General features: G+C 36.1%; 1 protein-coding gene across 2 annotated transcripts in view; it reads right to left on the reverse strand.

The window, feature by feature from the left end:
* PDE8A (phosphodiesterase 8A) overlaps window positions 1–23,869 on the reverse strand; it is a 256,329-nt gene that overhangs the window by 70,706 nt on the left and 161,754 nt on the right. For both annotated transcript variants that reach the window (XM_031955687.1, XM_031955686.1), the window contains exons 5-9: window positions 22,462–22,516; window positions 16,004–16,092; window positions 12,763–12,841; window positions 10,647–10,784; window positions 3,239–3,327 (exon numbers count right to left, since the gene is read on the reverse strand). In XM_031955687.1, the coding sequence (XP_031811547.1) occupies window positions 3,239–3,327; window positions 10,647–10,784; window positions 12,763–12,841; window positions 16,004–16,092; window positions 22,462–22,516 (450 nt within the window). The remainder of the gene's footprint in view (window positions 1–3,238; window positions 3,328–10,646; window positions 10,785–12,762; window positions 12,842–16,003; window positions 16,093–22,461; window positions 22,517–23,869) is intronic.

A 23,869-nucleotide genomic window follows, 5' to 3' on the forward strand; every position in this document is an offset into this window, starting at 1 on the left:
CATTCCCGTGGAAAGCATGATAATTGATTGAGAATAGTTTTTTTTAATAAGACTTTTTTGTTTAGGCACAGGATGGGAAAGAAGGGGTTTCCTACAAATTTAAGAGCTGTCTGATTTCTGGAAATTTTGAAGTCATTAGGAATTCATTTGCAATTTCCAGTTTGCTCTTAATGTTCAGTGTATTTAAAATTATACTTATTTGTACAAGAATGCTAAATTTATTAATTCAACTTGGAAATTATTTTGATTATAAGTAGAATTATAGCATGCTGAACTTTTAAGGAAGCCAGCACCTTTGTTTTTGATGGTGAAAAATTAAGAGCATAAAGAGCCACCAATATTTTGGGAAAACAGAGAAAGTCTTAGGGACATTGTAATTTCCAATGTCTTGGATATACAGAATTCAATCATTTTCAGATAAGAGAAAAGGGAGAAAAATTCAAGCACAACTTTCATTCCACAGAATCCTGCCCTAATGGGTGTCATTTTCTGAGCTACTACCACTAAGAATTTTTGCTTCCTCTGAAGCTACATTTTTATTACCTTCATAGGCTTCTGAAAATTGAGGTTTGCTAAAATTGAAAGAAACCACTCTGTTCATTTTCATGTTTGTTTATTTTTTTTAACTTTAGTACAAGTCCTTGTAAAGACACAAAGATCAGTGTTTCACATGCTGCAGGGGCTAGAGGATCTATCTGACTTAGGAGAAGGCAGAGGAGGCATCACATGGAAACTCCACCTCTCATCACAGGGATATAATCCTAGCTCAGACCCAGAAAGTTATTTTTTATTGTACATCAATGGAAACATTCCCTGTAAAGTATCATCATATTATTGTGTAACTCTGGCTAACATAGAGACAGTGTTATCCACACTTACATTTCTGCATTTGATTGGCTCCAAGAAATTTGAATTTGATTAATTTGACATAAAGTCTTCTTGTAGTAGGGTTTTTAAAAATTGTTCTATGGGAGATGATTAGTGCCAAGAAACAATAAAGAAACAACCATCTTAATCACTTGATTAATCTTTTACTAACCAAAGAATTGCATAAATTGGTGGGATGGAAACCTAGTTTTCTATCTAGCTTCATTCAATGATTGGTTTGATTATTAATTGATTTTTTGATAGTGTGGGTCATTCCATATCTCTTGGGCTAGAAGAGTTTGTTATGTCTTCCACATTGCTCCCACAAGCTACAAAATCTATTAAATTTTCTTTTGGCTTTTTCCTCATACCAGAAAAAAAGTCTAAATTTCCCTTTTTCTTTTACAGGGTGTTTATAGTGTCTTATTATAAAATTTGGGTTAAGCATTTGGTCATAGGCACTATGTAGGTCAATATTAAGTAAGAATACTTTTTCTGTGTCATCTGCCAATATTCACATGTCATCTTCACCTTCCACAAAACTGCCCCTAAATTCCCATTTAGTTTCTTAAAATGACCCACAATATATTGAAACTCTGATAGAGAAAGATGCCATGTGGAAGGGATAAATATAGTTTCCTCCTTGAGCTTCCTTGTGGTCCTCTGTTCTAAGGGGCTCATTGTAGACTTAATGTGGACACTAGATCTTTAGCCCTCCTGCAGCTCAGAACTCCTGGATTCAATTAATTCAAGCTGGCCTCTCTCAGTGTCAGAAATTATAGGTGTGCACCCCCATGCCCATCAAAATATGAGTTAAATTATTTTTACAAAGGTAAAACATGAAATAAAAACACATGAAAGGATGTCAAGTTTCTGATTCAAACAGCTACAATCAAGTCATAGATGGATTTTACTGACATCGTTTGTGGAGCACTCAAGTCCACATTCTCTTTCTTCTCAATTTTTGGCCTATATTTGTTTGTATGTGATTCTAGGTAATGATAATGAATGATTATCTAAACATAATGTTTATTTTTCTTTTGGAAAAGCTCATCTAAAACTCCTCTTTACTACTCCACCATACTGTGTCCCATCTCCTTACCTTCTTTAACCAACATCTCCTTTTGGACTCAGGATCTGGCCATGGTTTTCCAATTATCTGACAAATATGCCACGCCCCATTTAGAAAAAGAAACCGTTATACTTAAATATAAATAGTTCTTCATTATCATGGTGAGAATCACATACCAGCCTAACTGTGCCTGCCCAATTGACAGGTGCTTTCCCACTCTTTTGACAAGGTCAATGAAGTCATTGTTTCCCTATAGAAATTTTTGCTTATGAAGGTACTTATCAATAATGGGGCAAAGCTGAAATGTGATATCTCCTTCTAGTGAATCATAAGATAAAATTTGGGAAAGAATGAAAATGCCATGGTGTGTTACTAATAACATAAAACTTCAAAAGGATCTGATTCTAAAGAAATGAGTATTTTTCTTCAACAATAGGTATTCAACTCTGTTATTCCTAAGATATACTTAGAAGATTTTCAGAACTAAGGTCTGAGTACCACCATGTGTGATGATGCAGAAAGTAATCTATGGAATAATCTTATTCATTCAACCCATTCACTGAAAAGTTATCAAGTACCCACTGTGTGTCAAGCACTGGGGAAAAAAAAGAACAGAAACAAAAGTTTTGGTTTTTCTTGGACTGGTTACACAAATGTGAATAAATGTAAAACAAAATTATTATTGAACAATAAATTAAAATTGTTGCTTTTCCTACTTTATAGGAAAAGCAACATTTTTAGGAGTAAAGGTCTAGACTATGCAGAGTAACATATTTCCTCCAGCATTTTTTTCTTCATTGGCAATGCCATTTGTAAACTGAACATTTTGTCTTTAGCCTTCAGCTAATGTGTCCCTTTCTCCCACTGTATAATACAGTGCCTGCACATGTTAAGTGCTTAATAAATTCTCATTGACTTGAGTTGAATATTATTGTGTATGTGTATCACTTCTGAGATTTAATTTAGCAGCACAGGTGGGGAGAAAAGATTTTAAGAGAAGTGACATTCTTTCTTGTGTGGAAAAATGGGGGGCAGGGATAACTTTTGGATAGAAGACATAGAAAAAAGCATTCTACAGAGAAAGATTATCCCCTGAAAACAATAACTTTTTAAAAATCATCATTAAGAAAAAATTCATTGCTCTGAAGATGTCCAGGAGATGTCAGACTCGTTTTCTAGTTGGTCTGTGACCTTGCTGAAGTTTTTAACTTATTCAAATAGATATACTTGTAAGATCAGTTTTGAAGCAACACAAAAGTATTATCTGTTGACTAAAGCATTGGATTTCTTTCTACTCACCCTCCCTGTCCGATGACAGGTATGATCTTCACATTTTGTTGTATATTATCCCCATTTTTCTTTTTGGCATAATAAATTCCTTGCCACTCCTATAAATGGAGTTCAAGCATCATTAAATTTTGTATTCAAAACAGAAACCTCAGAACATTTCCCAGTTTGCGTTCCAATTCATTTAACACTACTAAGACACTTAAGGATAAAAAGTGATCCAAACCCCAGACACAACTTTCACCATCTTGGCTGAGTTATTTATTGACAAAGGTCACCATTCTGCAATCCCATGTGGTTGGGCCCTTTGCTGGTGGAAAGGACTCATTATATACTAAATGCTTTTCAAGCATTATCCTCCATATTTGAAATGTAAAGGTTACTGGAACCCTTAGGATATGCTGCTCCCAGTCTGCTACAGAGATCCAAGAGTCTTCATCTCTGTTCATGTCTTTGAAGTCTTCAGGCAGGAAAAAAAGTAATATAGGAGAAGGAACATGATTTTAGAGTCAGAAGACCTGAATTCCAAGCCCAAATCTCCCACTGACTTCTTGGTTGACTGTGGGCAAGTAAACGGACTTCATTTTCTTCTGATGTCAGCTAAGGGACTGAACTACATGACTTCTGATGTTCCTTCAAACATATGATACTATGACTTCTAAGGACCCTTCCAGCTCTAAAATGATAATTTTAGGTTCCTAGGGACCACAAGAGACTGATCTGCATCCAGTCTCTACTTCAATTAGTAAGTCAATAAGTATTTATTAAGCACCTACTATATATCATACACTGAGCTCAACACTTGGGATATAAAGACAAAAAAAGAAAGAAATCTCTCCCTTCAAGGAGTCTATATTACATCAAAAACATGTACATATATACATAAAATATGCAAATGGATACAAAATAATTTGGGGACGGAGTAAGTACACTAGCAGTTAAGTGAGTGACAGAATTAGGAAAGGCTGTACATATGAGATAGTTTTTAAGCCAAATCTTGAAGGAGCCTGAAAAGAAGCAGACATATGAAATTCCTGGGAGGACCACATAGTCACAGAGATTGGAGATGGATTATTCAGATCAAATGTGCCTAAAAAATCCAAGGGGTCTTGAGGAAACAACAGGAGGATTTCTTTCCCTGTGGCAGAAACAAGAAGAGACGGGTAGTCCAATGGGCCTTGGACAGGGAAAGCAAAGTGGTCATCTGGACTTTAGGAGGAGTGAGCTAAGGCTTAGAGTTTGTTGGTATTCTAAGTCAAATATAGGCAAGATAAGTACAGATGGTTTGGATAAAGACAGTAGTCAGAGAGCAGGTAAGGAAAAAGTCATAGACCCAGGTACACAACCAAGTAAATTAAGTATCAGTGATCAGAGCATAGGATGTGATTATGATCTTGATGTGATAAAGCATTTAGTTTGGGGCCTACCAATATATTTGCCAAGACAGGAACTAAGATCAGTGTAGGCAGGAGAGCAACACATAAAGGGGTCTGGATTTGGAGTCAGAGATTCTGGACTCAAATCTCAGCTCTGCCACCAGCAAGACCTAGCTAAGATAGGTAAATGCTGCCACTCTCTGGGTCTCAGTTTCTTCATCCATAAAACGAGGCAATTACATTAGATGATGTCTGAGGTCTCTTCAACAACTAAATTTATGATTCTATAGGCCTCTATTTATAGTAAGGAAGTTACTAAAACTGGTTAAAGAAGGACAGAACTGATTAACAAAAATAAACTAGAATAGTAGCAATGGGAGTGGAAAGGAAGGGAGAGATATGAGAAAAATGTTAAGAAAAAAAGATCTTAGTGACTAGATATAGGAGAACAGAGAAAAGTAAAGACTCAAGATGACCAGAAAGATTTGAACTTCTGTCACTAGGAGGATAGAAATATAGAAGACTAGGGCATTATTCTAGGGGAAAGTGATGAGCTTAGAAAACAATGATTCCTAGGTCTATAAATTCCCTTATCTTGGTCTCGCCTTTTTACATCCACCATATCTAACCAAATGCCAAGACCTGTAACTTCTGCCTCTTTCTCAAATCCACATCCTTCATTTCACTTATATGATTATTACCCGAGTTCAAACTTTAATCACTTATCATCTGGGTTATGGCAAAAGCCTCCTAATCAGGCTCCCCACTTTCTGTCTCTCTCCTCTTGAATCCATCTCCCACACACCTGTCTTAATAATCTCCTTAATAATGTACCTATCTGCTCATGTCACTTCCCTGATCAATGAGACACCTTATTCTGGTATCTCAGGCCCTGGTTCCACCATAAGAATTTTCCAGCCTTATTTGACATTCCTTTGCTTTTCACACTCTTTTTCATCCAAACTGAACCAACTACCATTTCTTCAACATAAAATTCCATCTTTCAACTTAATCCATTCACCAAGTGTTCCTCCATGTCTGAAAAGCACTTCTGCCTCTCAGAATCCTATTCCATCAAGGTTCACATCTGTATCCTCTTTAAAAACTTCCTTGACCCCACATTGTTAATGCTTTTTTTCTACTTCTCAAATGACCTAGCTACTTGTCTGTGTGTGTGTGTGTGTATGTATGTATATATATATATATATATATATATATATATATATATTCCTCTTATCTGTGTACATATCATTATGTATTACACAAGCTCCTTGAAGGCAGGGACTATTTCATTTTTATCTTTCTAAACCTAGTGAGAGAGTAAGGATAGCTTAGAGGAGGAGGGAGGGCTAGCCTTAAAGTCAGAGAATTAGGGTCAGGGGCAAAATCTGACTGATTCATATTAGCTTTGTATTCTAGGACCAGGACCAAGCCACTGAATCTCTCACCCAGTGTACCAGGCACCAAAGACAAGGGGCTAATCTACAGTAGGGGCTGCCTGATCCTAAACATAACTTACTCTCAAAATCTTGTACAATTTTAAGCTTATAACTGAAATTTTTCCAGATGCCTTCCATAGTATAAAAGTGATGTAAAACACTTTGTAAATATTAATTACACTTGATCCTCCGATCACTTCTACCTCAACCCTACCCTATTTTACAGATATGTACCCATTTTACAGATGAGGAAATCAAGTGAGCCTTGAAAGAGGCTATGAGATTCGATTAGAGTGATGCTGTTAAGTGTAAGAGGTAGGATTTTAATCTGCTTGTTCTTGACTCCAAATCTGGCACTCCCTCCAATATAGAAATTTTAGATTGAGCCAAAAGAAAAAATTTCCAGCACTTAGCAAAATAGCTGGCACATAGGGAATATTTAATTACTATTTGTTTAATTGAATTTTAGATAAATTGAGCTGAAGGTGATAGAAGAACATTTAAGCAGGAATATTTATTTAGCCTATAGTTAGAGACACTATACTAGAATACAGGTCACAACTAGAGCCATAGATTTTTAATCTGCACAGTTGAAGCTATCAATATTGATGAGCTAGGCAAGGAAGTGAAGAATAGACCAAGGTTAGAAAACCAGAAAAGTATAGCATCATGAAAGCCAAAGAAATACAGAGTTTCAAATCAACAATCATATAAGGCTTGATTTACTATTTTGTTGATTGTACAGACCTAAGATAGATGTGGAGAATATGGTAATAAAGCAGACTAAATTAAAAAATATAATGTGTATACATTTTTCCTCTTAGAGAGCTGGTTATTAAATATTATTAAATATTTAACATTATACCTTGCTTATGCTATCATGAGAAATATAAGTACATACATAAATATGATTGGTATCTGCATTTTTAAATATATGAAGTTTAAAACTGCATTAAGACTCTTGGCACACCCTGAATATAGAATAAATGTAAAGAGAATAAGAAAAAAGTCTTGGATATTTATTGGGTAGTTAGGGAAAAAGAAGTGAATGTGTTGGGATGGGAGGATGAAGACAATCACTACCACCAAAAATTTTCATTCACTTATTTTACTTTACATTTTTATTACTTAAGTTAAACCTAAGTGTTCTGAATATATTTTAAAAGATCACATGTATTTTTTACAAAACTAACACAGGTTATATATATATATATATATATATATATACATATATATATGTGTATGTATGTATAAATTTTCTGTTTTTATTTAGCCAAAATTAAGTTGATTTTTGCCATATCAACATGGAAAAACATTAAGATATTATGCATCTAGGTAATACAGTGATAGAATGCTGGTCCTGAGTTCAAATATGACTTGAGATAATTACTAGGCTGATGACCCTGAGCAAGTCATTTAGTTTTTTTTTCCTGCCTTTAGCTTCTCAACTATTAAATGTGGATAGCATCTCTCTCAAAAGATCATTTGAAAGCTCAAACAAGATAATATTCATAAAAGTACTCATGAGGCACAGTACCTAGCATAGAGTAGACACTTTATTCTCGCCTTCCCTAACTCAGTTGTCCCCTCTTTCTGTCCGTTCATTTATTAAATGGAAAAGAAAAACAAAGTTTTCTGCCTCTTCAGTTTCAAACGTATTCTCACTTTAGAATCAATGAGTCAGTTTTTTACTTCAAATCCTTCCAAAGATCTGTGGTTTCATGGGTTAGGGGAAGGTGGAGGGCATGGTTGGTACTCCCTCCAAACCCAAGATACCTTTATTTTTGCCACTTTATGAGTAGCCATGACCTTAAAAAAATCATCAGCTGGTAGACAGTTTTCTGGATGATGACCCTTTCTGAACTTGGCTAGGCAAGACCACAGATAATAGCAGGCACTCTCAGTCCATCTGTGGCTGCTCTGTGTAAAAGCAGCTTTTCTGGGTTTGTAGCTTCTGTGAAGCTGGAGCAGCAAGGAGGTGCAGTAGATAGAGCATTGGGCTCGGAATCAACAAGACTCATGTTTCCAAGTTCAAATCTGACTGAAGACACTAGCTGGGTGACCCTGGGCAAGTCATTTATCCCTGTTTGCCTCAGTTCCTCATTTGTAAAATGAGCTGGAGAAGAAAATGGTAAACTGTTCTAGTGTCTTTGCCAAGAAAAGTTCCAGCTGGGTTATGAAGAATCAGGCAGGACTGAAGAGCAGAAGTCAAGCTCATGCTCAGCTGGTCCAGATTTCAAGAAACCAATGTCACCTCCACATCACAATGAGAGCCCAGAACACAACTTCAGGAGAGAAAATGAGCCCCAAAATGATGGAGAATTGGCTTTTAATCCTTTACAGAAAGCTAAATGATCTCATTACCATTCTTCCCAAGAAATGCAAGTACCTCACAGGGTGGCTTTGGAGGGAAACACTTAGTAAAACACAAAGATTTATAAAAATGTGAGCTTAGGTGATCCCCAGTCAGGTAACTTTCAGTGATAAATGGACTTATTAGCCCTGAAATTCACTATAGATGCTATTAAGGTAAGGCAGATGAAAGTTGATACTTCTTGTCATATCTACACATGCAACAAAAAAGGCAGAAGAGGTGTCTCAGCACAAGTGTTATACTTGGAGTCAGAATGAAGTGAGTGAGAATTCAATTCTGACTCAGAAATATAGCTGTGTGACCCTGATTACCTCATCTGTAAAAGGGGGGATAACAAGAGCGCTTCCCTCTCAGAGTGGTTGTGAGGAGCAAATGAGATGATAACACAAGGAAAGTGCTTTGCAAACCTACAAGCACTATATAAATGCTAGCTATTATGATGAAGATGATAATGATAATCATATGGTGGACAGTGATTACAGATGGACTAGTGAATTAGTTGGGTCCAGAATTGAAACAGAGGAACAAAGTGAACTGTATTGCATTTGGAAAACTGTACCTAGTTTTCAGGAGTCCTCAGATGTTCTCTGGCTCCAAAATCACCCTTGTAGTTTAGGTTTTTTTTCTTTTTAAATAAATACAAATATTCTTCCAATGATGGTGTACAATTGCAAAACTAGGAACAGAACAGTCTCCAAAGGTTTAAAGTTACAAGAGTTCCAAAAGGGAGTGGAGAGATATGCAGTGTACACAAATTGCCACTGCTGTAATTACAACCATGACCTATGTACCAAAAATGAAACAGGGAATACCATTGAGGAAATGTATGAACAGAAAAGCAAGAAGGGTGATTATGTCGTTATGTCAGGGAGAGAAGAAATACAAAATAGACAGTTTTAAGTGCTGCGCTACCTACAACATGTAAATAAATCCCCAAAGAAGAACTCTCAACATGCTGGACAAAAAAAGCCTTTATAATAACTGTATGGGAGAACATAGAAAAGAATCACAAGGGATGGAGGCATAAAGGAAGGAAAGGCAAGGAAATTATAATCTGCTCCAAGGAGAGAATACCTACATTGGGGAGATCACAGACCCACTGAAGTAGTCAAGTAGGAAGAGATAATTGCTAGTTGAGAAATAGATGGAGAAATTACATGACATTTTTGTTTTTAGGCTGTTAGTTGCTATCTGAAAACACTTTAGTTGTTCTATTTCCATGGAAAATGTGTCTCGTCCCTTTAAAGGAAGGGAGTTTTTACAGGCCAGTCTATAAAAACTGCAGCCAGCTAAAGGAAAGGTTTAATCAGTAAACTGGAGAATTATAGTTGGGGCAAGTTAATCAGTAGACATCTAGCAGCAGCCTGATGTCTGGGGAGAGAGAACAAGTTGGAGAAACTTGCTTTTGCTTAAAATGTTTCCTCAATTTCAAGAGGTCCTTTAACTTGTGGAAATCCTCATACCTTTCAAGGTCCAATTCAAATCCCACTTCCACATTGGACACCTAGATGGCCCAATAGGTAGAACACTGAGCTTGGAATCAGGATGAGTTCAGACCCAGTCTCAGATACTTGCTAGCTCTGTGACTCTGGGCAAATCATTTAAATCCTGCTTCAGTTTCCTTAACTGTAAAATGGGAATAATAACAGCATCTCTTCTGCAGGTTCTTATATGGGTCAAATGAGATAATGTTTGTAAAAGACACTTAACTTAGCACAGTGTCTAATAAATAGTAGGTGCTATATAAATGCTTATTCTCTTCCCTTCCTTCCCACCTCTAAAGCCATCTCTAATTCTCCCATAGGCAAACTCTCCTTCCTCTGAACTGTCAGTGTTGTGTGCCTCTCATGACTCCAAAATACATGGTCTTATAGTGAAGTTGTTTATATACATATCATATGGAGAGACTGCAAGCTACTTGAAGGCAGGGAGACATTGTGCTTATCCAGTTTTTCCTGGGAGCGTGGGAGAGAGGGTCAGAGATGGGAAAGGTAGAAGAGTGCATTTTGGAGGGAAGATGATGTATTCTGCTTTTGACCTATTGATTTTGAGATGCTAGGGAGATATGCAAGTGGATATGTCTAACAGGCCACTGGCAAATCAGGACTACAGTTATTCACACAATCTCATGGAGATCGGATTAATCTGTATAGATGGAGGTGACCACTGAATCTTTAGGTGTGTGTGTGTGGGGGGTGGAAAATGAAAGAGTTTATAAGACTCTTACTTACCTTTCCTATCTTTATGCATGAATTTATAGCTTCCAGGAAATCAGCTTTTTTTTCATTTAGAGGTGCTTCTATTGATTCCTTCCCCAGTAGTTCACCTGTTTGATAGCCCATAGCCATTTCAAATGCAGGATTGGCATACTAGGAAAAGAAAGAGAAACTTGGCAAAATCAGCACTGAAAAAGGAGGTAATCAAAGTGTTTAAAATCTGAACTTAAGTCTATCCTTGACCAGTGCCTTATTTGCTAAGGTACTTTATCTCTTCAAATTTAAAGGCCATCAAATTAGGCTTTTGTAGGGATCCTCAGAGCAACTGAGGACAAAACCGAAAAGGAAAAAAAACCCTCTAGTTTAGAGAAAAGATTCATCTTGGGACCTTCAAGGATTTTTTTTTAATATTCAGTTTCTTTGAACTCAGGAGTTTGCCAAACTTCAATCAATGCCTGCTCCCTAAATTCCCTACTTATGCTGGAGTCAGTGACGCAGGAAAGAGAAGATGTGAAGAGACAAAATTGGCCACAACATAATTTCCTGATGGCATAAACACACAAGATAGAGGACATGTGAGATCTGCCACAGAGCACACTATGATAGAAGGGGGGCAAAATGGGGAAGGCATTGTCTTCAACATCATGATGTCCTAAAAGCATTTACTGAAGATTTATCTAAGTCTAGGCCACTCGACTATAGCACAGGAGAGTGACTGGTTCAAGTTGAGACCAGTCACTGTTTATCAGAGAGATGGGGTGAGGGCAAGGAACTTTATAGGGATAAGAGAATGTGAGTTCTCTCTGATCCCTACCTCTTTAGAGGTTTCTCAGGATTTTGTTCTAAACTTAATCCCCTTAAAATTTTTCAAATTTTCCCTGAACTCCAAAGAAGGACCCAGAACTATCTTTCTCCCTATATTTCATTAGCTCTCTCCCTCTCTGTCTCTATCTCTTTCTTTACTTCTCTCTCTCTCTCTCTCTCTCTCTCTCTCTCTCTCTCTCTCTCTCTCTGTGTGTGTGTGTGTGTGTGTGTGTGTATGATACAGATCTTTTTGGAGATCTGGTGAAGTCCAAAGACCCCTTGTTAAAGAAATGTTTTTTATGCATAAAATAAAATATATAAGATTGCAAACAAAACCAATTCTATTAAAATAGAATTATCTAAAAACATTTTTGAAACAAGTTCATGGACCTCTGGTTAAGGACTCCTGCTATAGTGGGATGTTCCAAGAATAGAAACCTCATGTGCTGACTCACCGACCCAACTAACCTGTCCAGCAAGGACAGTAAAGGAGAACACATTGGCTGAGAAGCATGTTGAAAGAGAATCACACTTTAAATCAAAGTTTCTAACACAGAATGATTATGATAGCAACTATATACTAGGAAGAATATCACACATCCTGAGCAAACAAAATATGAGAGGGGAAGGAATGTGGGCCAAATAGCAGTGCCTAAAAGAGAGGCATATCCCTTTGGAGCAGATTGCTTTTTCTTTTAAAAAAATTTTTAATTTAAAATTTTCAGAGTTGTTTGCAACTTCGATGCAATCTCTTAAAATTCTCTGACCCTTGTCACCGTCCTTTGCAAGCCAGAGACAATAGTGCTCATAACATCACTATCTCAGAGTGCCATAAGGATTGAATGTTACTTGTGCAAGTTGCTTTATAAATAAAAAGGAGTGTTTAATGTGATTTTATATACATAGATATGTAAATATACATGTAATAGAGACAAATGACATGTTTCTAGAACTACAAACGAGAATATTAAATTTCTTTTTTTAAGAGAGATATTTTGAGTTTGAGATATTTTGAGTTATTTTAAGAGAGATATAATGTTATTATTTTCACAGCATTGGTAACTCCTAAAGCTATCAGTCCTCTTTGTAAAAACTATATTTGATTTAAATGAAATATTTTATCTCATGTTAACTTTCTTGTTTCCTGAACTTTGAAAATGAAATATAGCAGTAATAACTTCATGGCTTTTCAATTACTGAATTATCTAAAGCAAAATAACAACTAAGCTTCTCACTCTTCTCCAAAAGAAAGAAGAAATAATCAGCATTAAGTCCCCTAAGCCAGAAAAGCACATTTCTATCCTTTAGAAAAAAGTTTGCCACAAACCTGTATAATGTGATCTTCATTTTTAATTTCAATGGCTTCTTGACTTTTTTCTAGTGCTGTGAATATGGAATTGCAAGCCCTATTTAGGTAGAAAACAAGAATTGATTAGTATGGGTATAGCTATATCGTATTTTCAGTAGAAATGAACGGAACTGCCTTCCTGGGTAGATAGAAAAGGAACACAGTATAGAATGCTTTCAGGGGCCTGAAAAGCCCTGGTAATTAAAAACATCCCTTTCTATCTCCTTGAACCCTCCCTTTGTTGCTGTCGATTTAGTTGCATCTGACCGTGATCCCATTTGGGGTTTTCTTGGCAAAGATCCTAGAGTAGTTTGACATTTCCTTCTCCAGCTCATTTTACAGATGAGGAAATTAAGGCAGACAGGGTAAAGTGACTTGCCCAGGGTCACACAGCTAATCAATGTCTGATGCTGGATTTGAACTTGGGACGAGGAGTCTTCCTGGTTCCAAGTCCAGAGCTCTATCTACTGCACCACCCATTGCACTCACTTTTACTTTCCTCATTGTAACTGGTCACAGCCCTGTTATTTAGTGCTAATGCATTATATAGGGAGACTAATGCATTAGCAAGGATAACCAGCTGTGTGACCTTGGACAAAGTATTAACCTCTCTGGGCTTTAATTTCATCAACTGTAAAAAAAAAAAAAAAAAAAAAAAAAAAAGTGAATGTGCTTGAGAGTCAATATTAAAAGTCCCTTTGGGCTCTACATATATAGGATTATGGATTCTAAATACTTACTTAAAACTTAAGACAGAGAGAATAACTAGTTCTTTTCTGTGTGTGTGATAAAGGCAAATCTTCATTAGGAGTATAGTAGAAAGGATTTATGAACTGGATGTGAGGTTAAAGTCCCTTCTAACCCTAGGATTCTAAGGATTTTATATATTTTAAAATGCATTCTGATCTAGCCTTTCCAAAAGAGTAACAGATCATGGGAAAACTTCTTGTCCTTACACATTCTCTCCATTATCAAATTTGGTGGTCGTTTTTTAGTCCTTTTTGACCCCATCCCCCTGCTTTTTTTGATCAGTTCTTCTTCACTCCTTTTGGATCCTTTCTTTTTTAGGTTTTCATGATCTGACTCTCTATTGGTTCCCCTCATGTCTGTCTGAATATTCTGTCTCAGTTTCCATTTTTCTAAGTATCTAAATTACATTCTCTAAATGTGACCGATATTCCCCCAAGATTCTATCCTGGGTCCTCTTTTCTTATCCTCTGTACTCTCTCTTGATAACTTCATCAGCCTCCAAAGGTTTAATTATCATCTCTATGCAGATGATTCCCAGAGCTATACAGAGCTTTAGTGCAGTTGTAAATAGGTTTAATATATGTTAAAGAGGTTTTTAAATAGATTTAATGACTTCAAACTTCACTAAGACCTGATCACATCATTTAATCTGTTCACCTCAGTTTCCTCAAATATAAAATGGGGATAATAATAGCATCTACTCAGCAGGTTACAAGATTATTGTGAGATCAGATATTAAAAGGACTTAGCATAGTGCCTGACACTATTTCAATAAATGCTTATCCCTTTGCCTCCCCCTTTAAGGCAATAAAGAGACTCTGTCAATCATCTCACCCTGGTATGTGTTGAAGTGTTGTGTTCAATTGTGTTCAACTGAATTGAAGTGTTGAACTCTTGGCCTTAGAAGACCAGTTCCTATCTATTCTTTGCAGTGACAGCTGAGGATGGGGGTCTGGATTGTTTTTCCAGGAGTGTTGCTGAGTTTCCCGAACCATCCACTCTCTGCTGGCTGGTCCCGGCTGGCAAACACTGACAAGGCGACTGTCTGGGGCTCCCAGGGCAGCCCACGGCAGGAAACAGAGTTTCCTCTTCATGGCGTTAACTGGACTATTTGGTGATTGAGATTGTGGGTGCCCTCCTGGGTATCATGCTCTGATCAATGCCACTAAATGATACAGCTTCACACTTCTGTGTGCATAAGGGGTAATTTCATCAAGGAGCTTGGGCCTGTAGCACAGAGGACTGATTTTTGCCTTTAAATCAAAAAGAAACTATCTACTATAAATTTAACTCTTTCCTGCTTAGAGGCAGTACGGTGCGGGGGATGTGCATTTTAACCCTGTCTCTGCCACTTACTGCCTGTGTGACTTTGAGCAAATAACTTTAATCCTGCTGAACCTCAGTTTCCATATTTATGAAATGGGAAGATTGGATCAGCTGACTTCCAAGTTCATGTCTAGCTCCGTTCTATAATTCTATGTTCTATATTTCATAAGGGGCCTGCTTGGAGCCAGCTGGAAAGGAGACACGCTGCTTGGTGGGTTATGGCCAAGACCCCCTTCAGCATGGCTACCAGACATGGGTTACTTACATAAGTGAGCTGAATTAGATCTATGAAATACATCCCTAAATTTATTTAACTGAGTTCTGTGGATTGTGATTGAATACTGGGCCCAGAGTCAGGAAGACTCTGAGTTTCTGAGTTTCAGTCTGGTCCCCAACCACTATCTGTGTGACCCTGGGCAAGTCACTTCACCTTATTTGCCTCAGTTCTTTTTCTGTAAAATGAACTGGAAAAGGAAATGGCAAAACATTGCCGTATCTTTGTCAAGAAAACCCCAAATTGGTCATGAAGACTCTGACATGACTGAACAACAACCACCCACTATTCCCCTCAGTCTTTATAATACCCAGTCTTCTGAATCACAGGTGAAAGAATGATTAAATTGGAGGAAACACAGAAACTGAATTTTGAGTCAAGAGATCTGGGTTTGATTTTTAGTAGTGGCAGTAACATATTGTGGGAGCCTGACCAGGTGCTAAGATTAAAATCTGTAAAATGGGCCTAATAACACTTTCCCTATCAACCTCTGCAAAGACCCCTTCAAAGAAAATGCTTTATAAAATTAAAGCATATGAGAATGTGGGTTATTATTATTGATGTTCTTAAATAGCAATGAGCCCATGACCAATTTCAGGCTGCCCTAGGCTGCCAGTGAACCATTTAAAGCTATTCTTTAAGTATGACACAACAATCACTTAGGTATCCACCTAATGGTTATTTTGGCCAGACTACCCAGTAAGAATGCCCTGACTATTCTATATAGGCAGTAAAAGTTGGCAGAAGCAATTTGGATGGCCAGGCATTTATTACTCTCCAGTTCCACAAATAACAAGTCAATTATAGCTACAAAGTCACCCTCACTGCATCATTCTGCCCTGACATGCTTATCCAAAGTGACAGAATTACCTTAGTTTAAGTTGTGACCGCACCTCACCAAATTCCAGCTGAATTAGTTCATTGTAACAGGCCATGATGTTGCAGTTTTCTGTGAATCTCTGCAAAGAGAAAGGCGGGAATCACTTTGGTTTTAATGTGTTTCTGTAAATAATTACATTATCTTAACCAAAAGGAATTAATTCTTGCTAATAAATCTCTTTGGACAGGGCTACAGGTTAGAAAGCTTACTAAAAAAGCTTCTGGCAAAAATCTGCAAGGTGCTTCATTATTATTCAGCAAAAATGGTGGAGAAAACATTTTTTGAAAACAAAAGTCCAAGCCTTAAATTTCTTTTTTTTAAAATTCATTCTAAGTCTGAATATCTTTACAGACCTTATCACTATATTCATGGTCAAAGAAGTTCATGCTGTGTTTATGTTGCTACAAAAGACTGAAATCTGCAGTAGGGAAAAAAAAAACCCTCACAATTAATTATTTAAGCTCTTGTTTACATTTTATTGTCAAGGTTAATTCTTTAGTGAAAGACAATACATTGCCTTCTTTAAATAAAAAAAATTAAAAACCACCAACTTCATGCCTATTAGTAATTTCCATGCATTTTACATCTCACAATATATAGACTCTGGCTCAGTTCGTAAATCCACAAACAGTGTTTATAGATCTCATTTAAACAGTCTATTTTAGTTATTTTTTCACAAGGAAAAAAATCAATCTCATTTCCTTGCTTAGGGATGTTAACTTGCTTTTAGCCATAACAATTCTTGGGCACAAATATTTCAGGGAGACCAAAACAATTCACAAAGTTCCCAGCCAACTCTTAATCCTTGAAAAATATTCATTCAACCATGTTTCACAAAGGCATCTTGCAAGCTACTGTATTCTTGTATAAACTCTTTTTAACCCATCCAGAGTATTTCATTTAGTATTCATTAATACTATAAAAGCACACTAGGTGACATTTATTAAACCTTGTCTTTTATGTACATTTTTGATTTAACCACATTGGTTTGGATAGGCAACTCCTAGGTTCAACTCTATTCCAGTCAGGAAGACCTGGGTTCATATGTAACCTCAGACACTAACCTTAATTCTGGACAAGTCACTTAATCTATGTCTGTCTTAGTGTCCTCATCTGTAAAAAGGGGATAATAACAGCATCTCTTTCCTTGTGTTGTGAGGATCAAATAAGAATATTTGTAAAGAACCTAGAAAACCTTAAAGCACATATATCAAGTTGTTACTACTACTACTACTACTACTACTACTACTACTACTATCTTCCTCTTCCTCCTCCTTCTTTCTTTTTCTCTTTCTTTTCCTTCTCTTTTTCTCCTTTTTCTCTGACCCTTGGATTTGCTCTACCATTGCTTCTCAAGGTTCTTTGGACCTTGGCATCTGCCTTGGAGCTCTCTTTGCCAAAGACCAAGTATCAGTTGGCTTTTCTATCTGCCATGAGCTGAACTCACCATATACCTCCAAAAAGTGTATGGATTCCTTGAGAACAGATACAAGTGTCACCTTTCTATTTGTATTCTCAGCATTGAGCCCTACCTTCTTATAAATCAGCATTAATCAGTGCTTTTAAAAATCTCATCCCATATTCCCTTCTATTTCTCTATATTCCTAATTAAATGCCCATCTTATATACCCCAAAAGTGATTTTAAAAAATCCCAATTTGAAATCTGTCAGCAATAGACAGTAGAGACTTATTCCGTATCTTTAAATTAATTACAAAGTATGTAGATAGTTATAGCTACTATGAAATTGGTAAAAAAAAATCATCATTTGTCAAAACAAAGATGACTAGCATGTAGTAGCTCCTTCCCACTGTTTCACATGATAGCCAGTGCTGACGGTGTGACCAGCTTTATCTCTTGTGGTTGAGGAACTCATTCCACCCTTTGACTTAAAGAGAATATCTGAGACAACCTGAAAATTCAATCAACCTACATTGCAAAAGCAGAGCTGACTGCCTATAAACTGGCAGGGGAGACGCCTATACTTTGGGTAAAAGGGTGGCCATACCTGTCTACCTGGCAAAAATCAGGTAATGGACAAAAGGATTCTGACTCCAAAAGGGGACGCCATACACTGTGCTTGCCATGTTCCCAGGATTACTCCCAAGGAGGGAATTCCACAAAAAAAGAAAAAAGAATGTGTGCTTGCATGAACAAAGATATGCAAATTGTTTACTTCTTCATCAAGACATCCCATGCATGTATTCATAGGCACACACACTCACACAGGAAGACATAAATTTATTTATCCTTCCTGTGTTTTTTTTTTCCTCCATGCTTTGGTTCCTAAATATTTGATACTTCTGTCTTACATTCTCAAGTCAATAATAGGCTGTCCTTTGCATCACCTCTGCTGTTAGGACACCCAGCTTCAGAGACATTTTGGAGTCAGCCCCTAGAGCCAATTGTTAAATTTCCAATGTGAGTATTTATACTTTGGAAACTAGCAAACTACAAATCAGGGCTTGATGTATTGTTCTATTGATTGTGTCGTCTTGAGAAGATGATGGATAAAAATGTTAATAATACAAATTAAACTTACATGTGTTGTCCCATACCCCTGCCTGGCTTCCTTCAAAACTCTGCTTAAGTTCCCACTTCCCCAGGAAATCTTTCCTGATTTTGTCTTGCCCCTAACTACAAGTGTCATCCCTGCAAAAATTACCTTGTATTTATTTTGCTTTTTTTTTTTTTTAGTATAGATTTACATGAGTGCATGTCTCCCCTAATAAACTCCTTAAGGGTAGGAATTAGAACATTTTTCTTTCTGTATCTCCAGATCCTAGCACAATTCTTGACACATACCACAAGCATGCTTGTCCATTGACATGTTTGTTTGAGAAGAATATTGGTTCTGGAATAAAAAGTCCTCCATTCAAATTCTGCCTCTGACATACACATACACTATTTCTGTGAATGTGGACAAGTTATTTCTCTGAAATAACTTTACTCATTTGTTTACTCATTGAAAAAAATAAATTAATCACACCTACAGTGCCTTACTCAGAGGCGCTGCTCTAAATCTCAAAGGAGAAGATATATGTGAAAAGCTTTGCAAAACTTACAATGCTATATGAATAATCATTGTTGTTGTTGCCATTATAGGAACATTGTAAAGAAAAGGGTTTGTATGGAAGACTTTAGTTCAGGAATGCATGGAAAAGAGGCCCCAGCAAAAAGCTTCCCAGAATAGGTAAGCTTTCTTTGTTAGGAAATGAATTGCTTTGGTTCACTGGTCAACAAAAGCTGTTCAGAGCAAGGACACCATTCAAGTGTGAGCTCTAGAGCCTCGATCTAGAACTCTTTTCTAGGTATTTAGATTTATTGTGGTGGACCTCGTAGTTAATATACTTTAAGAAATATAGTCAGTTATCTGGCACAGGTAACCCAGACCATACCAGCATGTCAAGAGTCTAAAAAAATTCTTATAAAGATAATGAAGTTAAAATTAACTCAAATGACCTTAGCAGAGCAGAATAAGCCTAGAGGGAAAAATAAAATATTTTCTCCAGACTTCACATAGGTGGAAAGCAGAAACTTCAAAAGGCCATGAAAAATTATGAGTATTTACAAAATAAAAGTTGGTTTGGAAATATAAGCCAGAAACAATTGTTTTGAAGAATACTGTAGCTGTTTGGACATATTTGTCAAAACTGGGGTTCTTTAACTTATCACATGAGATAGTATATGTAAAGTTCTTTGCAAATAATAAAGCATCTTATAAATGCTATTGTTTTCCAGCATGGATTTTTTTAGTCTGCTGAAGCCTATAGATCCCTCTTAAGAATGGCATTTTTAAATACATAAAATAAAATGCCAAGGATTATAATGGGAATAGATTATGTTGAGTTATACAAATGTTTTAAAATATTAATATTAATTTTTTTAAGTTTTCAGCTTCCAGGTTAAAAACACCTGAGCTAAATGTATTGTCTCTGAATGTCTTAGAGAGCCAAATAATCAAAGACTCAACCCCACCCTCAACTCCTACTAGGATTAAATCTATGGAGGTAAAAGGTAGTGAGGTTTCAATGTTTGCAAACATTTAGGTTAAGCAGATATTTATCTTTGAGTAAGTCCAACTCAGAACTTCATTACACTTGCTAGGACCTGATGAGCTGTAGATTGGAGTTTCCCACCCTGACTTCACCAGACTTCATGATCCATGACTAAAACACACAAAGTTCCATTAAGTGACTTCTGAATTTTATCTGAATACTTTAACTCAGATCTTTGGGTCTCTAGGGGCACACAGGTTCACCAGAACTTCTGGCTTATAATTTTTTTTAAAAATTATTTATGAACATTATATCTGAGGGACAACAGCATGTCTCTGGTGCTCAACTCTGTACACGTAATAATAGAACATAACATTTGTATTCATTTTGTCTCTGCAGGAAGTTGTACAGCTAATGACAGTACTGCAGGGGGAGAGCTACAGCCAAAGCAGCACTGGCTTATAATTTTTAATATGAGATCCTTGAGGGAACCAATTTGGTAAAGACCAGTTACCTTGACTATTACTATGTTATTCAATTGGATTGGTCTTAAGTACTATATTCATAGAAGTAATAAGTACTATAAAGTGTTCCAGACTATAATTTTTAATTAAAGTATCCATTAGAAAAGATTTAACTGGTAGCCACTCATTATTGAATATCTAGTGTCCTTCTTGAATATAGTATTGTGTTTATGGTTTTTCTTCTAGTTATCAGAGTTATATAAACACAGACTTCTTAGCAAGGTGAATAAGAAGTATGTTTCTTAAGGATCCCCCAACAATTCATTCCTATCTCCCCACCACCAGTGAAAAAGAAAAAAAAGAAAATTTAGCTTCTTGAAAAATCTCACTGTGATTTTTAAAACATCCCTAATAATTTTTTACAATGTTAATTTTAGCTTTCATTTTACTCTTTAGAAGTTATATATTCAAGAGAATGGTATACTAACAGGTGATATTAAGTTCTGTGAATTTTATCATATTTAGATGTATTACTTTAAAGGAACTAAAGAAATAAAACATAAACCATTTGCTAAAGCATAATTTAAGTCCAGATAAGGAGCAGGATTCTTTCTAAGGTCATTATCATTCATCAGTTGTCCACTGAATCCATTAAAACAATTTCTCACAAATAAGCAGTAGTAGTAGTGATAGTGGTAATGGTGATAGAAGGATTCATATGGTGCTTTAAGTTTTGTAAAGCACTTTACATATATTTAATTTGAGCCTCAAAATAACCCACTGAAGTAAGTGCTGTTGTAAATTCACAGATGAAACTGAGACTAAAGGTAATAAGTCTCACCGAGAGTCATAAAGTTAAGTAAGTGTCTGAGACAGGATTTGAACTCAAATCTTCCTATCTTCCAATTCTAGTTCTCTATCACTGTATTATCTAATATTCCAAATTCTTTTTTTTTTATTTAATAGCCTTTTATTTACAGGTTATATGCATGGGTAACTTTACAGCATTAACAATTGCCAAACCTCTTGTTCCAATTTTTCACCTCTTACCCCCCCCCCCTTCCCCTAGATGGCAGGATGACCAGTAGATGTTAAATGCATTAAAATATAAATTAGATACACAATGAGTATACATGACCAAAACGTTATTTTGCTGTACAAAAAGAATCAAACTCTGAATAATATTCCAAATTCTAATAATCAGAGACATGGAAGTAAAATCAGCTCTGAGATGCTACCTTGCACACACCACATTTGCAAAAATAATGAGAGCACAATTTAATCTAGATGAGGAAAAGGGAGTCCCATTACCCTTTGAAGGAGCCATGCTTTGGTCTAATCTACTTGGGAAACTTTGAGGCACAACATGCAGTCAGTAGCATCAAATGGAGCCTACCTTTTGACCAAAGAATCCCATCAATACTACTCTATCCTAAGGATTTCTGTTTAAGTACAAATATATTTGTACAATATAACTGCAGGTATCCGTACAAATAGATTTGTGCTGGCTTTATTTCTAAGAGCTAAAAAATCAAAATAAATTTTACATTTAACATTTGGAAGACTCTCTGGAAAAATTTTCAAGAATAGTTTCATAGAGTGCTGTAAAAAACTTCAAATCTGAAGAACAGAAAGAAATATGTTTCTATGAGGTGATGCCAAACGGGGCCAAATCAGAAAAAAAAGCCACCACCTGACAACAACTGTGTATTTTTTTTCCAACAGAGCTTTGTAGAAATGAAGAGACATTGTAAAGAGGTCCAGAATAAATAATTTACTATTATTTTGTTAAAGTTTATATTTAAAAAAAACCCCACAAATTAATTTTGTTCAACATGAAGTCTATAATCAGGATTCTATTCTTTATTTCGTTTCTTTGTATTTATTGACAATGTTAGTGAGTTTATGATAAAAACTATTTATGCAAAAGATACCCTAAAACAATTTCCTCACATGATACTGTAGCTTCAAAGATGCTTTTACGTACCCTTGTAAAACCAGCAACAATAAGGGGCATAACAGATGCTTCTTCACGTTCCCCCCTTTAAAAGGAAATGACAAAGATAAGATACTAATATTAGTTATCTTTCATATCTACTCATAAGTTAAATAATGTTACTATTTCTAATTAAAGCAGAGTGATTTCTAATGGAATCAGAACTAAATAAGATTATCCTGCTTCTCAATTTGTATTTTAAAAACTAAAAAAATGTTCTCTCTAATTATTATTACAAACATAATATTATAATAAATATTCAAGTTACAATATTTTCTTTTCTAATCAGTTACATTTAAGGAATTCTTTTAGCTAAAAAAATCAAGCATCTTTAATGATGAGAAATCCATTCTATTTATAAAGGTAAAAAAGCTATTTAATATTACTTAAAACATTCTTTCATCATATATTTTTCTTATTAATCCATCGTCACCTTTTTATGATGAAAACACATTACTTTTTTCCTATCTCTTATTTCTTCCTCTATTTGCCTCCCAATATAATCACTATCAATTGTGCATCATGACCCATCAGAGTGGAAGCTCCTATGAGGGCAGAGGCCATGTTCTTTATTTTACAGACCTCCGAGTGCCTACCACAGGGTTGGTTGGCCACGTAATATGTGACTAATCATTCTTTGTTGATTCAATTTGCCTTCTGAGAAAAAAAGCTTCACAATGGTCTTAGATTCTCTTAAAAATGAGAGCTTCAGTAGGAAGAAGCTAAGATTAGCAAATGAGGGAAGAAAGTAGGAGCAGTTAGGGGGTTCCAGATATATCACCCAAGGCTAAACAAACACTTTGCAAACCTGGCATCTCTCATTTGCACATTTTTTTCTAATTAGTGCAGAAGATAGTGTGATCCAGTGCAAAAATATAATTTAGTGTAAGCTGTATGATGATCTGAAAGGAACAGGGGTCTAAATTTTAAAATGTTTATTCCCTTATTTGGCTATTTTCCCCTTTCCGTACCCCTTGAAAACATTAAAGTTGTTTAAGAATACATTCTGGATGATAACTTTATGTGGCTCTGATTTGGCAACCAAATTCCAATTTTTTTTTAAACTCTGGAAAACATGTTAAGTATCAGACATATAATATCAGAGCTTTATCTTCTCAAACAGAAACACACACACACACACAATCACCAAGGCCATGCTGTTCTGAAATTCACCTCTTTCACTCAGAAACAAACAACAAAACCAAGCTCACACTTCCACCAGACCTATAATCCTGAAACGTGGCTATGAAACTGTTTCAGTCAATGAGCCAGAGCAGAATTACTCCTAAAAATAACATCAGGTTTGTACTACCCCCAAGCAGGAAGAGTTTGGCTTTCATAGTTAAAGAACAGATAGGATTTCACTACAACTGTAAACACAACGTCCCACCCGAAGGCA

The sequence above is a fragment of the Sarcophilus harrisii genome, chromosome 2 (assembly GCF_902635505.1).
Source record: "Sarcophilus harrisii chromosome 2, mSarHar1.11, whole genome shotgun sequence".
Taxonomy (NCBI): domain Eukaryota; kingdom Metazoa; phylum Chordata; class Mammalia; order Dasyuromorphia; family Dasyuridae; genus Sarcophilus; species Sarcophilus harrisii.